Genomic DNA, 16392 nt, shown 5'->3' on the forward strand with positions numbered 1-16392 from the left:
AGCCACCCAGGCGCCCCAGAAAGGCACAATTAAATGGAAATATACTCTGTGCTTATGGATTGGAAGAATTAATATTGTCAAAATATCTGTACTACCCAAAGCAATGTACAGGTTCAGTGCAATCCCTATCAAAGTTCCAATGTAATTTTTTTCAAAGAAATAGAACAAATAATCCTAAAATGTGTATGAAACCACGAAAGACCTCAAATAGCCAAAGCAGTCTTGAGAAAGAAAAACAAAGCCAAAGTGATTTTCTTAGATGACTAAGCTCTACAGACTTCACAAGGGCAAGCAAAGACTTGATCTGTCTGGGTCACCTCTGTATCCTCAGAGTCCAAAGTTGTGTCAGGCACATAAAAGAGTTACAGCAGGTATTTGTTGAATGAATGAATGAATGAATGAATGGCTGAATATTTACATGAAACTTACGTGGTTTTTCTTAATTTTGTATTGGACTTTTAAAAATCATTTCATTTTAAATTTGTGTTCTCAATCTAAGAGAAAGCCAGAAATTGCATTTTTAAAGAAACTATTTGATTATATATAATCTCTTTCTCTTTTGCTTTCATATAAAAAAAATTAAAAGACCAAGTACCTACCTTCTTATTTCTTTTAAAAACTCTTGAAATTCTGTATCCCCCAAGAATCTTTAAGACTAATGGTGAGGGGCGCCTGGGTGGCTCAGATGGTTAAGCGTCTGCCTTCAGCTCAGGTCATGATCCGGGGGTCCTGGGATCGAGTCCCACATCGGGCTCCTGACTCAGCGGGGAGTCTGCTTCTTCCTCTCCCTCTGCCTCTCCCACTGCTCATGCTCTCTCTCTCTCTCTGTATCTCTGTGTCTCAAATGAATAAATAAAATCTTTAAAAAAAAAAGACTAATGTTGAAATTATTAAACACATTGGACTAAAAAATCAGATTTTCTTTTATCTTCATGAAAGCTTGGTATTTACTATATTTTAGGTTTAATAGTTATATAAAAGTAGCCATTCTGAGCAGGGAAAGGAAAGATAAAGGGCTGGCTATAACTGATTCAGGACTGACTGATAGATTGGTGATTAGACAATCTTGGAACAAACTCCGTTATTCCTTATTGTTCAACCAGCAAGCAACTCAGCTAGTTTAGTACCAATATAAATGCAATATTTCTTACTGTCTAACTGTATCTTCACTATATTTTGGTAAGTTTCTAAGTACCTAGGTGGAAGGAGAAACAAAGCTGTTTAGTTTCATTTGTATTTTACCCAGCAAAGTGCATTAAAAAACTTAAGATTTGGTGATATTCTGTGTGCATTCCCTATTGATTTTTGTAGCTGTGTCACATGAGAGAAAAGATCATTTTTTTTCCCTTAGTGGCCACTGTGTGATGTGTTAGAAGGAACTGATTTGGCTTACTAGGTTTAGAGAAACCAAAACTATGAAGAGCTCTCTTTCCATAATTGGCAATGAGGTATTTGGAGTTTATAAGAAGACTGTAAAGTTTTGACATATCTATATTATTATAAAAGAACAATTTTAAGCAATTAAAATTAAGGCTTAATGTACAAAGTATTATATTGTTTATATTAAAAATAGCACAAATATGAAGCCACTCAATTCTCCAAGACAGGAAAATTTTATTTAAATAATCTGTGTTAAGAATATATTATGCGAGGGGCGCCTGGGTGGCTCAGTTGGTTAAGCGACTGCCTTCGGCTCAGGTCATGATCCTGGAGTCCTGGGATCGAGTCCCGCATCGGGCTCGCTGCTCAGCAGGGAGTCTGCTTCTCCCTCTGACCCTCCCCCCTCTCATGCTCTATCTCATTGTCTCTCTCAGATGAATAAATAAAATCTTTTTTTAAAAAAAAAAGAATGTATTATATGAGTGCTTTACATATATTATGTCCTGTAATTTTTAGAATAAGTGTACAGATTAAATATAGTCAGCCCTACTCCATGATGAAGAAATTGGCCTTTTCCAAGGCTGCATCACTGGTAGACAGCTGAGTTGAGATCACACTGATCTTTCCCCTAAACCACTGGGCAGACGACACAGCCAAAAAGACTGGAGGCTCTGAAGTGACCTAAGAAGTAGCAATACGGAAATGTGCCAATGATAAGTGGAAAGTTGGATATAAAATGTACATATGTTGCAATTAGAGTTAAGTGTTTGAATAAAAAGATCGGAGTACAGTACATAAAGATTTTTGTGCTTGTATTAGATGGGCAGAGTTTGGGGTGGTGTTTTTCCTTTATCTTCTAAAATATCTATAGTTGTAGATAAGTCACTTTCAAATTAAAGTATCATTAAAATAGAGTGACTGTAGCATCAGTTTAGTTCATCAGAGTATCTAAAAATCTTAATGCTTTTGATATGCTTCTGAAAGATTGTATGGTCATTTGAGCTTGTATTGATTTTATTTTTAAATTCCAGATCATCAAGTTATTGGATGGAAAACGATCTCAAACTGTGGGAATCTTGATATCTAGTTTGCATTTAGAAATGAAGGATATCCAACAGGGTAAGTCTTCTCCATCACTTTTTTTTTCCAACTTTAACATTTTTCAACATTTTATCATGAAATTTCAAGCATATAAATGATTAGAATGCCATAATAAATCCCATGTACCCAATATCCAGCTACAAAACCACCAATCCACTCTTGTTTCATCTGAAATACTCTCCCTCACTAGCTAGACTATTTTAAAGCAAATACTAGACATTTTATAATTCATCTGTTAAAAATGTCAGGACACTGATAAAAAGTTAAGGATGCTTTTTCAAGCATAATTCCAGAGCAATTGTCATGCATTTAAAAACATTTATAATAATTTTTCAGTATTATCATATACATAGTTCTAACTTCCCTGATTGGACATTCACTAATTCATCCATTTGTTTATAATTAGTTCGAAGATCCAGACAACTTTCATGCATTGCCTTTGTTCGGTGTCTCCCAGTTTTCTTTTAATCTAGAAGTTTCTGTACTCCATGCTATTTCTTTTTTTCCTTTGTAATTAATTTTTTTAAGACACCAGGTCATTTGTCCTGTGGAGTTTCCCACATTTTAGATTTTCTGATTGCATTGCTATGTTTTCATTTATTATGTTTTTCTGTCCCCTGTGGTTCCTTAGGTAAACAGTTTGATCTACAGACTTGATCCCAGTAGGGGAAGAATACTTCATAAATGCTATTGCATATTGTATCAAGAAATACATAATATCTATTTGTTTCTTTATGTTGTTAGTGGACACTAAAGATCTTTGCCTAGATTCATTATTTCATTAGAAGTTTACAAAATAATGATACACCGACTCCATCATTTCTCTTCATTAGCTGGAATACTTCTATGGTGAAACACTTTGCTTCTTCGTCTACTTGGTTATGTCATTGTTTCTTAATCCCTTCCTTTTGTCAAATGATGCTATTTCAACTTGATTATCTTTGGCTCAGTTCAAAATAGAACGTTTAAAAAAAGGAAATTTTACTTACATATATTTTTCTTAGTCTCTAGAAAAAGAGATCAAAAACTATCTTACCTTTTTGAAATCTGTGTCTTGCATGAAAACAATACTCCCCTTTCTCAGTAATCAATTAAATATAAATCCTTATTTTGACATGTCATTGATAATATTTTCTGAGTAGTAATACAATCTCCCATAGATGGTTTCAGTCGAATTCAGCACGGGCTTAACAGTGGAGACTCTCTCAGACCTCATTGCCCTTCAGGTTTTTACTCTGTGTTGCCTCAAGGTTGTTTTACCCAGGTGCACAGCAGAAGACTTGCAGAGGTCCTGAACCAAAAGACACCAAGATATACACACTAACAGTTTAAAATTTTGCTTTATTGCAAACATAAAAAAACTCCCCATAAAACTAAAGATATTGTGAATTAGCTGATGGTCACAGAGGATGCAAACAAGCTGTCTATTTATAACACTTTAGCTTAATTAAGTGGAACTAAATATATAAGGATGAATATTAAACCTCAAAAAATGTTGCAGCAGGGGATTTGAATTTGGGCAGGGGCAGCTAAAGGGATCCACCATCAAAATATGGGAAAGGGATTCTTCAGTGATTTTTAGGAGCTAGATTTTCTAGAAAAATTGGGTTTCTGGTAAATTCAAACCAGGGAACTGTGACCTGACACAGGAAAGGAAAAATGAAAGAAACGAAACACATAAATCAGCAGGAAAGCTGATCGTCTTTTGTCAAAGAGATGAGCCTTTTTGATGTAGTCTGAGTTTGGAAAGGAATTCTCCAGCTCTAGCGGCAGAGTGGTATCCTAAGCAACACCACTCCTCCGAAGTTTGGTGGAAACCCAGGTATGCCCGGTTTCATCACCATGATGTGCAGCATTGTGGATACGAGTCTTCATAATGGCGGCAGCACCTGAGACTCGATTCAGTTCTTTTTGGGCACATCGCACTGTAGTGTATCAGGCTGCCATGTGATGAGAGTCCTTCCAGCCGTGTGGTATTCCAGTTACCAACTCCAGACTATAAACCTCCTTCCCATGGCACCCCAGCCTCGTTGGAGCGAATGTTCACTGTGAGTGAGCTGAGAGATCAGCCCCCCCCACACCTTTTCCAGTACTGTCCTCTAGACAAGAGCGTGCTCACCTGAAGCCGTAGTGAATTTACATGTCCGCGTTGGAAATGTCATAACATCGCAGATTTCTCGGACTCGTGGGCACCATTTTAGTTCTTTCTCCTGTTCCAAGCACCTCCGTTCCCCACCACAGAGTTGGCTCCTAAGTTCTTAAAAAAAAAAAAAAAAGTCACCTCTATTCCATGTCTTCATTTAGTAATGCATTCCAGATGAATAGAACCCAAGCTTAATTTTGCTTTAGAATCATGTGACTGACACTGGCATCCGAAGGTCACTTAGGAGCCCAAGCTGTGTCAGTTACATTTCGTGCTGCGTCTGTGTCTGGTCGTGAATGGAATGCACTTGGCCTTGTGTTGTCATCCTGATGAAAGGACTCGCTGTGCTGCTGTTGGCCCAGAGCGCATATTTGGACGTGAGAGGGGCTGCAGTGAGCCCCGCCTGGGGCTGACCAGCTGGGAGCCAGGCAAGACCGCACAGCACATCAGCCCGGGTGAAATGACCCCAGTGCCGAGGCTGTTCTTCAGCCTGTGGTCATACGGTCATCACTGTCAGTGCCCAAAGACAGACGCACTGACTTGCATTTCCCAAACTCACAAGGAACTGATGTATAGACCAGAAAGCGAACGTAGTCACCGAGGGAAAAGAATTTTCCTTTGTCATGATGAAACTATTTATCATGTCGGTTCATCGTTGCATCCCTATCACTTGCCTCTCCTCTCACTGTGTATTTGTTGATGCTCTTTTCCCCCTTGCTGGGATGACAGCGTGGTCACCTTGATAATAGTTTTGGGTATGTCCGTTCACATATGTTACCTCCCATAGCTGGATAATCCACTTTTTTCCTGGTTCAACTCTTAAAAAGCAACCTTGTCATCCTCCTTTGTAAAGGTGGTCACTTTTCTCTTGTCCACGAGACACTGCCTTTGATGTCTATTCAAGAAGTGGAATTTTGAAGCTCTGTACCTCCAGGTCTTACAGATAGCAAGTTTGCTCCTTTATGTCCTGTTGTGTTTTTTTTTTTTTTCTAAGAATTTCTCTGATAATTAAACCTTGTTTACAACTAATTGGGCTAACATATCACATATAAAAGCCACTCGTTTTTTCTTTAAAATTTAATTTGATTTAAAAAAATAGACTGAACCTTAGAATAGATGGAATCAGAATGTCATGCATCCCACTCCAGTGCATTTGGGCAAAACTTTCTTCCTTTCCTCCTGCCTTCCCGCCTTCCCTCCCTCAGGAAACATGGATTGAATGCCAGTTCTGTACCAGGCACCATGAACACCCCAACACATAAGATCCAGACTCTCACATTCTCAGGAGTGTGCATGATGGTGGGAGAGACGTACAAAGCAGCCCAAGGAGACAGTAGAGTTGCCCTTGAAATAACAGAGAGGCGTATCTTGACTCCTCCTGTGAAACTTAAGATGGGTCTTAGAAGATGAAACAGTGGTCATCACACGCAGGACAGAAGGCATGTGAAGAGGAGGCCTGCTAGGGTATATAAATGACACGTGACTGCGGGCTGCTTCAGGGCCTAGGGCTAGAAAGGCAAGTGGCATCCAGACCAGGAGGGGCCCTGAACATCATACCAACTTTAGACATTATCCCTTGAGTAACCGGGAGACACGATTTAAGAGTGTCAATGCTGTGATCTAAGTCCGAATACAGAATACCTCTCAGGCTGTGGAAGACAGGCCTCCAAGGCCTTGCGTGCTCTGGCCCTAGCCGGTACCTCCGACTTCACTTGGTCGTGCTTGCTTCCTGTCTCCCTGCACGCTAACCACAGCAGTCCTCCTTGACTCCTTAAAAAGGCCAAGTTCTTTTCTTTTCCTGTGTCTCTGAAAGTGTAGCACTTTGTGAGCAGCATTTCACATTCCCTCTGTTTGAAATGCTTTTCCACCCCACTAGAGCGAGCTCCTTTTCTTTGCTAGGTTTTGGCATAGAGGACGCCTCAGAGACCCTCCTGAATGTAAGCTACCCTAAATCAATTCTCTTCTATTCTACCCAGCACTTAATACTTCATTTGTTCCTCTACTTATGTTTCCATTTACACCCATCACCAGAGTATAAGTTCCAAGAGGGAGATTGCTCAGTGCTGTGTCCCTAGCACCTTGCAGTGTGCCTGGCACCTGGGTGATGATCTTCAAGGATCTGTTGAATGGAGAGACAGAAATCATATCAAAGGTGGATAAATCTGTTAGAAAGGGATTGTGATGACTGAGATAATAAATGGTGAAGGCCAGAACTAAGGCTGTGTCTATAGAAATATAGGGGAGACCACATCCAAGGACTATTTGGAGAGAGAATTCCTCCATTTAGCCACATCAGAGGCAAGCAGTGATGGAGAAGAAGTCTTTATGCACCTTGGATTTCTGGCTTCAACAAGAATGTATAGAATGAATGGTACCAAAACATAAACAGAAAGATAGGAGAAAAAGCATAGGTAAAAGCAGGAAGATCAATTCTGTTTTAGGATTTGAGTCTGAAACAACTGGAGATATTGAAGCTAACGTGTTCAATGAGCATCTGAAAAGTCTAGCCTGATGCGAAGTAAGTAGGGCTCTGTTGGAGATAGAACATCGCCAAAAAGGTATCTGTTTCTCTCTACCCAAGATGATGCTGGATATCTTGTAGAAGAAAGCCAAGTCCCTAAATGGACCGAAGTTTAAAGCACTGCATGACTCACGGCAGGACCTTGGTTGTGGCGGGGGAAGAATGGTTTCAGGAGACTGACCATAATCCCCACAGCACTTGTATTTGGTCCAGGAGAGACTCTGAATAAGTGATTTACTTCTTGCTGGCTTTCCATCTGCTAAACTTGATGACTTGTATTTAAAAGCATTTTGGCATCCTTGGACACAGCGACTGCCTACATGATTGCAAATTAGTGTTTTCATTCCACATTAGTGATTTCCTCTCATTCTTTTCCCAGGGGAGATGGAAAATTGCTGTTGACTGTTCTTGACATAAACCTCTGTATGCCTTGCAACAGACGAGGTGCCAGAAACCTCCTGGCATTCGTTTGGAATTTCCCGTACACTCACAATTTGTATTTATAATATTTAATCTAACATCAAAATAAAACATTTTTCAGCTTAGTTCCTACCAGCCCAGAATCTCAGTTTGGGAGTTCGGTTGCATCAAAGACTATCTTTCTGTTTAGGAATCTCAGATCAAAATGTGAGAGGATGCCAGTTAGTTATGTGCTGGGAAGATCTGAGAATGTTCACTCGCCTTTGCTCCCTTTTACCTAATAATTTCTGGACATCGCTGTCAAGGCTAATGCCAGGTGGCTAAAACAGAATGAATTTTACCAGGCCTCTGAAATTCACCATGAATCGTCTAGGATTTTCCTGAGGAACGTTCTAAGTCTAGCCCAGAAGACCCTATACTGAAGGCATGTGGTCTCCGAAATTTTTATGGTGCACCCCTACCTGTAAAAAGATTTGGGACCTGCTTCTTAACTGTGTTCTCTGAAACATGTATATCATGTAAACGTGTGACAGAACTAATATTCACATTATAAAGCACATGCCAAAATATGAACTCAAGTGAGACTAATATTATTTGTAAATGTCTTGCTAATTTTAATTTTGATGGCTTTGGGTTCTCATTGGCTAATATCTCACGGCTCAATATATCAATAGGGTGCAGCTCACTATTAACAATAGTGTATCTAAATCTGCATTTCAAATAGTCCCTTGATAAATTCTCTTATAATTTATGGAGATCAGTGTCTTGGCAAATCTGATTCAACTATCCTTGCTCTTTAACTCCTTCCACGCCTGCTGGAGAACTTGAACTGGCAGTCAAAGTGTCTGCTCTGCCATTTTCTTATTTTAGATGGATTATCTTCTGGGGTTTCCCTGCAGGAATCTTTGGAAGCCAACTTGTTTATTTTGTCAAGTTTAGTTTAGTTAAAACCAGATTTTAGAATCAGAAAACTTCATTTATTTGGCCCCCCCCCAAAAATCGGAGGATGTTGAAAGCAAAAGAGCAAGTGAGGATGCCATGTAAGGAGTTTACAAAGGGGACATGTGCTCCTTACTTCTGGACCTACTGAATGAAAGTGCCAGGGTCAATCAACTTATTAAATACTGAGAGAGCTCAATTTTTAAAAAAGATGGCTCGATGAATCAAAACAATAGCTCCGATCCTTCCGTTCCCTTCCTACCTTTTCCTTCCTCCTCCTGAGTCTAAAACACCTGAGCGGCAGCGTTCCCACCCACCTCTTTCTGAACCAGAACCACGGTACATTCCTTCACTCACCAAGCTGAGTCCAGAAAGCACAGGGTGGCAATTCTTTGTACTTTACCTTCAGGCAACTGGCTGAGACCATCCAATCTGCCTGGAATGTAATTTTGGCTTAAAAGAACCAGAACTAATGGAAGAACAGAAGCAGCTTAACCCAAACTGTTTCTCATTCCACTGCCCTACAGAGAATAGAGGGGATGACGGAGGCGAGGTTTTGGGAATTCTCTGCCTGTGCCCTTCTTTGAGGTTTGAACCATGGACAATTTTAATTGCACCTGTAAAATGGCACCATGGGCACCTTGAGGGATGCATAGTAATGCTTGCGCTTGGGTGAGAATTGGGAGTTTTGCTTTATAAGATTGAGCGACTGACGGGGTGCCTGGGTGGCTCAGTTGTTAAGCGTCTGCCTTTGGCTCAGGTCATGATCTCAGGGTCCTGGGATCGAGCCCCGCATCAGGCTCCCTGCTCAGCGGGAAGCCTGCTTCTCCCTCTCCTTCTCCGCCTGCTTGTGTTCCCTCTCTTGCTGTGTCTCTCTCTGTCAAATAAATAGATAAAATCTTTAAAAAAAAAAAAAAAAAAAAGATTGAGCAACTGTGAGTGTTTGGAACAGATTAGATAAGTGTCCCTTTTGGGACTGTTGTTTCTTCCACCTTCCCGCCAGTTCCTGCTCACTGTGTCATCTACACTTGCCTCCTATTTCCATCAAAGCCCAAATTAAGGTCTTTACCAACTAATATGCCACGCTAGCAGGCATTTGGCAATGTAGGGAAGACTGTACATACGGTTCCTTGATAATTCTTGTTCTTTATGGGTCTGGAGGCAACTTTTGTTTGTGTTTCTTCATGCTCTATGCCTTTGCTTCCCTTTTTAGTCTGCTCTGGCATGCAGTATAAAATTGCTCTTATTCATATCTTTTCAAGAAAATTAGACTTTATATTACTCTAGAGTTTATTTTCTTTTTATATTTACATTTTCTTTTTTTAAAAAAAGATTTTATTTATTTGGCAGAGAGAGAGCATAAGTGGGGAAGAGCAGCAGACAGAGGGGGAGAGAGAAGCAGACTCCCTGCTGAGCAGGGAGCCCAATGGGGGGCTCGATCCCAGGACCCCGGGGTCATGACCTGAACAGAAGGCAGATGCCCAACTGACTGAGCCACCCAGATACCCCTATATTTACATTTTCTTTTAAGACGATGCCTTTTCAGTTTCCACGTTTCTATTTTTTAGAAATTCTTTTTGCTATGATTTTAACTGCAATACTGATTATTTTGAATAACTGCAAATAGCTGACAAAGATTAAAGTTGGGATTGTTTTATTATGCATATTGAGATAGCATATTAGAAATGAATTAAGTTTAAGTGATAAATAATGGTGAGGTTATGGATGTCTATAATAAACAAATGAAATTTTTGTAGCATGGGCTATATATGGTTCCCACTAGGAGGCTGCTGATGAATGTAAAAAGCATGCAGTGCCATTTAGAGACAAGTGTCAGTATAGGCTATTGTGGGTAGCTGGTTCACTGATTTTTTCATTTGTTTTTTTATGAGGGTGAGGATTTTAGGTGGAGTGATTATTTATAGCCCAACACTTACAAAGGATAAAAGAAGTGCAATCAGGGGCACCTGGGTAGCTCAGTTGATTGAGCGCCCAACTCTTGGTTTCTGCTCAGGTCATGATCTCGTGGGTCCTGGGATCCAGCCCTGGGCATCGGGCTCCACACTCAACAAGGGAGTCTGTTTGAGATTCTCTCTCTCTCTGCCCCTCCCCCCACTCACATGCGTGTGCACATTCTCCCCCCCTCTCTCCAATAAATAAATAAATCTTTAAAAAAAAAGAAGTGCAATCATAGTCCAGTAAATCTGATTATGGAGCTGAGCTTGGGAAATCAGGCTGTGTGCCTTCATGCATTAGTTTCATCATCTGTAAAACCAGGGACAGCAATAGCACCCATCTCCTACAATTAAATGTAAAACACTTAGAACAACACAGGAAGCCCCCAATAAATGCAGCAATTAATTTATTAAGTATTCACCCCCCAGTAACGTCTGCCTACTATACCCACCCTCTGGTGTAGTAGACAGAGATTATTTTAAGCTGCTTTATAATTGGTGTCCTTAGCATTTCATGTGGATAGGTGTATAGAGCTAGGCTTTGTCTGAACCTCTATCCGCACAGGTGGGCCTGGTGCTAGAGGCGGGGCATAGTGGCCAGTAGGGGAAAGGAAGGCATATTGACAGTGGCGAAGAGACCTAGTTCCAGAGCACTCAGTGGAGGCAAGTTCTCCCCCCTCCACCCTTCTCCCTGCCAGGCCCCCCCTTCTTTCCACCTTGTGCCCAGTTTTATCATGAATTTGGTCATCCCTCTCCGTGATGGCCTCGTTGTTATGAGGTAAGCCTGTGGGGAAATGTTCCTGCTGTACCTTTCCTCAGCTCTCAGATTCTACCGCTGCCTCGTTCCTTGACCCCACATCCTTGCCTTTTCCTTGGTAGAGGTCAGGGTAGTTGCTCTGTGGGAGTGTTGAGGGATAGGTTACCTGAGAGTTTTAAAAACCCAAAGCCTTCTTTGATACGGTCCCCGTTTCATTCTCTTTCCCTTACAAGTTGAATTATTTAGCAAGCCCTAAGAATATCAGTCATTTGGGCAAAACCGCCAAGTTTTACGTTGGCCATTTGGAAGTTAACATTGTTAAGAAAATAATCTCTACTAATAGAGTCAAATAATCCTATTAATCTTTGCTTTCACGGGCTGAGAATAAATCTAGTCCATTGGCAAACAATTATTAAACACCCACTTTGTGCAAGATGTTCCCATCAACTACTTATTGAAGGAAATGCAAGGAGGCATAAACTGGGCTGCAGAGAGGTCACACCTTGGAAGCCAGATTGATTTTGGCTAATCTAACAGACTGAGGAGGGTGCCTTTCCTTCTTGCCCAGAGGTGCTCCTTTGGTCGAAAAGAACAGCTCCTTTAGGTAATTGCTTGTTTCTTACTAATTAGAAGCCCATTGGACAGCAAGCACAGTCATTTTTGGTTTATTTGGAAATGGCGCACTCGGGGATAGAAAAGTGTTCAGGGTTAAAAATGGCTGGAGGGCTGAGAGAATTCCGGCATTCTCTCTCTCCTTACCCTGGTCCTATGAAAAGCTGCCTCCGACCCGGAGAGGGAATTTACCTATCGTGTGAGACCCTGACCCCGTGCATGTGCCTGAAGCAGGCACGTAGTTTTTATGTGCGCCTGGTAGTTTCAATCTGCGATACTGATCTGCTTTTTGTCCCTGCTGACGGTTATTATATCTTAATGGGCGAAACTCTACTCTAATGATCCTTGTGTATGTAATTCTTGGAGTACAGAGCAGGCACCAGAGGACCACATAAAAATGTTTGCCTCAATTTCCCTGCAAAAAAAAGGGGGGGCCCAGAAACCAGACTTGACCAAGTAACAGATTTTTAAAGGTAAAGGAACCCAATAAAATTACCAGCTTTTCACAGCGTGTGTCTATTTCCTTTCGACATATTGTGAGGTGTAGGTGAAATATTCTAACCGAACTGACAGTGTGAGTGGGGATAACTAAAGAGAGAGGGAGATAAAAGTAAAAACCACCAGCAATGATTGATATTGCAGTAGCAGTGAGTTGTTGGGGTCTCCCCTTTGTGGATTTGACACTTCACCTTTCTGACACCATCTGCAGGAGTGTTGGTATAATGAGCCCTAGACAGATGGGAACAAAAGCTAGCATGGCTTGGAACTACTGTATCAGGGCTTCAAGGCATGCTGTAGAATTGTGTAGGCTGGTATTTGCATATCCAGCTTATAAGATAAAAGTTGTGTGTGTGTGTGTGACAGAGCAAGAAAGACAGTGTGTTTTTTTAAAGTATAAAATGAAGGGAGCTACCTGATCCCAGGCAACTCCAAAAATAATTTAATCTATGACTGGTTTCTTTCTCTATTGTAACCATCAGTTAACTAATTAAATGGGTTCACATAAGGCTTCTAAGTTTGATGGTAAGAGCCTTTAAGAATCGATTCTCTAATACACCATACCAGTATTTGGGGAACAGAATTATCAGGTATTATTTCCAACCCTATGTAGGAACTTAAAGTGTTCTTGGGGAATAGGAGGCAGAATTATGTCCACGCAAAACAGCTCTCCTAGGAGTCCTAGTACCTCTGCCTTTTTACTTTGTGGACCTTTGACCCATAATCTAACCTTCCTTGGCTACTCTGTAGAAGAGAAATAAGAGAATTCTAATAATTTCCTTAAGCTCCTGGACTCAACCAGGATATCTCTTCATAATGCTTCTTCCACCTCTGAATTTTATTTTCCTTTTTTACTTGTGTTTTTAAGATCTTTACATGGAAGAGGGAAAACCTCAGTGGAATACTTGGCATTGACCCTAAATTAGTCTATCTAATTCTTCCTTCACAAGTAGTTTTCCTCTCTCCTGTTCCTCCCTCCAGGTCCTTGGTGTAAGATCAACAGGCCTATCCAGCTCTTAAGGCCCTCTGCCCATTTCTGGGGGTGGCGCAAAGCTCTTCCTCCAAATCTAGATGCAAAACCTCAGGTGTTTTTTTTTTTTTTTTTTAAGATTTTATTTATTTATTTGACAGAGAGAGAGAGCACAAGCAGGGGGAACAGCAGAGGGAGAGGGAGAAGCAGGCTCCCTGCCAAGCAGGGAGCCCGATGCAGGGCTCGATCCCAAGACCCTGGGACCATGACCTGAGTCGAAGGCAGATGCTTAACTGACTGAGCCACCCAGGCGTCCCAAACCCTGAGGTGGTTTTAACTCCAATTTCCTCAGTCCCATAGCTAGTTAGTGATACCACTCTGTAGCTCTCTGTTGTGTCCTGCCCCTCTGTCCCGTGCTTTCTATCCACAGTATTTGCTACCACTTGCTCACCAGAATAGGTTCTTAAACCAGTTTTTCCAAATTTCGACAAGTCCTATGGCATATAACTCTGTTCAGTTCACTCTGCTGCTCCTAGCTGCTCAGTACCTTGCTCCAAAGTAGAATTAATGCTCTCCTCAAGCCAAACGTGAACTACCTGCCATTGCCTGCACCTTCCATGAGCCTGTCTGCATCTGCTTCTTCCATTTGAAACGTCTCACATCCTTCCTGTTGGTGTTCACTGGCACTTGTTATAAATTTACAGATTGTCCTTGCTCGGAATGAATTTGGCGTAATTAATGGTAATTAATAAATGAGTGTTTCACATGTCTGCCTGAAGCAATATAACCAGTGAATTTTTACTCGTAACCTTTCTACCTAAGGTGATACTGCTGTTTAAAACATTTCTGGAGGTTAAGAATGAAGGGAAAGCTATTCTCCTTATTCTTTCTTTATTTTTTTTATAAAGATTTTATTTATTTATTTGACAGAGAGAGATAGAGCAGGAACACAAGCAGGGGGAGTGGGAGAGGAAGAAGCAGGCTTCTTGCCCAGCAGGAAGCCCAATGTGGGGCTCCATCCCAGGACCCTGGGATCATGACCTGAGCCGAAGGCAGACGCCTAACCATCTGAGCCACCCAGGCACCCCTCCTTATTCTTTCTTTGAAAATGAGAAAATTTACTTGTGAAACTTAATCAGTTTTTAGTATGGACTATTCAGGGCAAGCAGTGTTTCTCTACTGGGTGTGTGGATGAGGGCGTAATAACACAACTCGACCAACTAAACCTTGATTTTTTTTTTTTTTTAACCAGGGACTAATGGGGCTGAGCAAATGACCCTAATTCAGATACACCTCTCATAAGACATTTTCACCTGCCAAAATCCTATCCCTTTTTAAAGTTTCTGTTTTCTTTTTCAAGACCCCATGCTCTCTTTATCAAGAAACTTTTCCTGATACCCAACAGAAGGACTCTGTTTGGGGGTATTCCTGTATCCTCTATCCCATCCACACACTTCTATCCCTGTCACACCCCAGGTGCTATGCCGGGTGCTGGGGTTATCAAGATGCATAGAAATGATCCATGATTACAGGGCTTCTGAGGTCCAACAGAGGAGGGAAACTGTTCTGCTACACACTGTAATACAGGTCCTTTATTAGACTCTCTTCCCTTGTGTAAAATACAAATGCAGGGCCACGGAAGAGGAAAAGAATGAGGATGTAAGAATCTGAAGGTCAAGGAGTTCCTTCCAGGGCAGGAAACCTTTCCCCTAGGCCTTTCGGGGGTGAGGAGACATAGGAAGGGAAGAAGTCATGGTTATGTTGCCCCAAGAGGCTGGAGCACAAGGTATCTGGGAGAAGTGCAGGTGGTAGGAGATGAGATTGGAAGTGTAGCTTGGGGCCAGAAAGGAATGGGCTTAAACATCAGGCCACGGCATTTGGAGTTTACCTGCTATTTAAAGGAAAGACATAAGAGGTATTGTAAACATCAAAGTAAAATTTTGAGACCCGTGGTTTAGAAAAATAACGTTGTTGGTACGATGAATGGTAGATTGGTAGTAAAGATGGAAGTTGGAGATGCAGATGAGGTTGACTCTCTGAATGGACCCAAAGGTACCTTGTATTTCTCTTAAGACATTTGAGGCATTATTTTCTGTAATTACAACTATTTGTGTATATGCCTTGACTATTAATAATGCTTCCTGAGGTTGTGCTTCAAGCAGGGTTTTGTGAAGGACCAAATGGGTTTAATAGCAGCGACTCCTACCTGAAACACTCCTGAGTTCTGGAAGTTTCATTTACAGCACAAACTACTCTGTAGCCTGCTTTCTCTAATTCTTTCCAGATGTTAAAGGAGATAAGGCATTAACAAGCATTAAAACACATTAACCATGTGTATATCTGAAATCATAATAGTCATCGTTCTTTGGTACCATTTTGAGTTCAAACCATGGTCTAGGTGCTATGCCAAGCATACATATTCCCTCATTTAATATTTTTAGCACGTGATATTAGACCCATGTTTTTATGGATGTGCTGAGGCTCGGACACTTTAACCTGCCAGGATCACATAGCGAGTAAATTTTGTTCCTTCCGTGACAGTAGTCTTGGTCTTTTTCTGTACCTTAAGCTTGTTCCTTCACCAGAAAAAGAAACTTCCTTGCACAGTTACCTCTCCCTGGGAAGTTCTTCTCCCATACATTTACAGAACTGACCTCTTCAGCTCTTAGCTTAAATGTTGCCTCCCCAAAGAAGCCTTCATCACCCATCCTATCTAATGCTGCTCATTTCTTTACTTTCTTCACAGTATATTGTTATCTGAAATCATTTACTTGTTTATTTTCTCTCCCCTTGGCTAGAGTATAAATTTCATGAGATTAAGTGTTTTGAACTTCTCACACACTTTTGATTTATATAATCACAGCATTTTAGAACAGTTTCTACTGCTTAATACACATTCAGCAAATATTTAGTTCAGGGCTGGGTGAATGAATGAATCAATGTCTCCAGAGCCCCATATTTGTTCTCCAGTCCCATCCTCTAGATGTTTCCTTGCTGCTGCCTAGCACACTGGAGAAGAATTGGCTGACCACACTACCTGTCAAACCATGTATCTGGGACCCAGACTGATTAACTTTTAAAAACCAAATATTTACT

At 41.0% G+C, this 16392-nt stretch overlaps 1 protein-coding gene across 2 annotated transcripts in view; it reads left to right on the forward strand.

The window, feature by feature from the left end:
- Window positions 1-16392, forward strand: part of FMN1 (formin 1) — a 385670-nt gene that overhangs the window by 235590 nt on the left and 133688 nt on the right. For both annotated transcript variants that reach the window (XM_021695357.2, XM_021695358.1), the window contains one exon: window positions 2412-2499. In XM_021695357.2, the coding sequence (XP_021551032.2) occupies window positions 2412-2499 (88 nt within the window). The remainder of the gene's footprint in view (window positions 1-2411; window positions 2500-16392) is intronic.

This window comes from Neomonachus schauinslandi, chromosome 9 (assembly GCF_002201575.2).
Source record: "Neomonachus schauinslandi chromosome 9, ASM220157v2, whole genome shotgun sequence".
NCBI classification, from domain to species: Eukaryota; Metazoa; Chordata; class Mammalia; order Carnivora; family Phocidae; genus Neomonachus; species Neomonachus schauinslandi.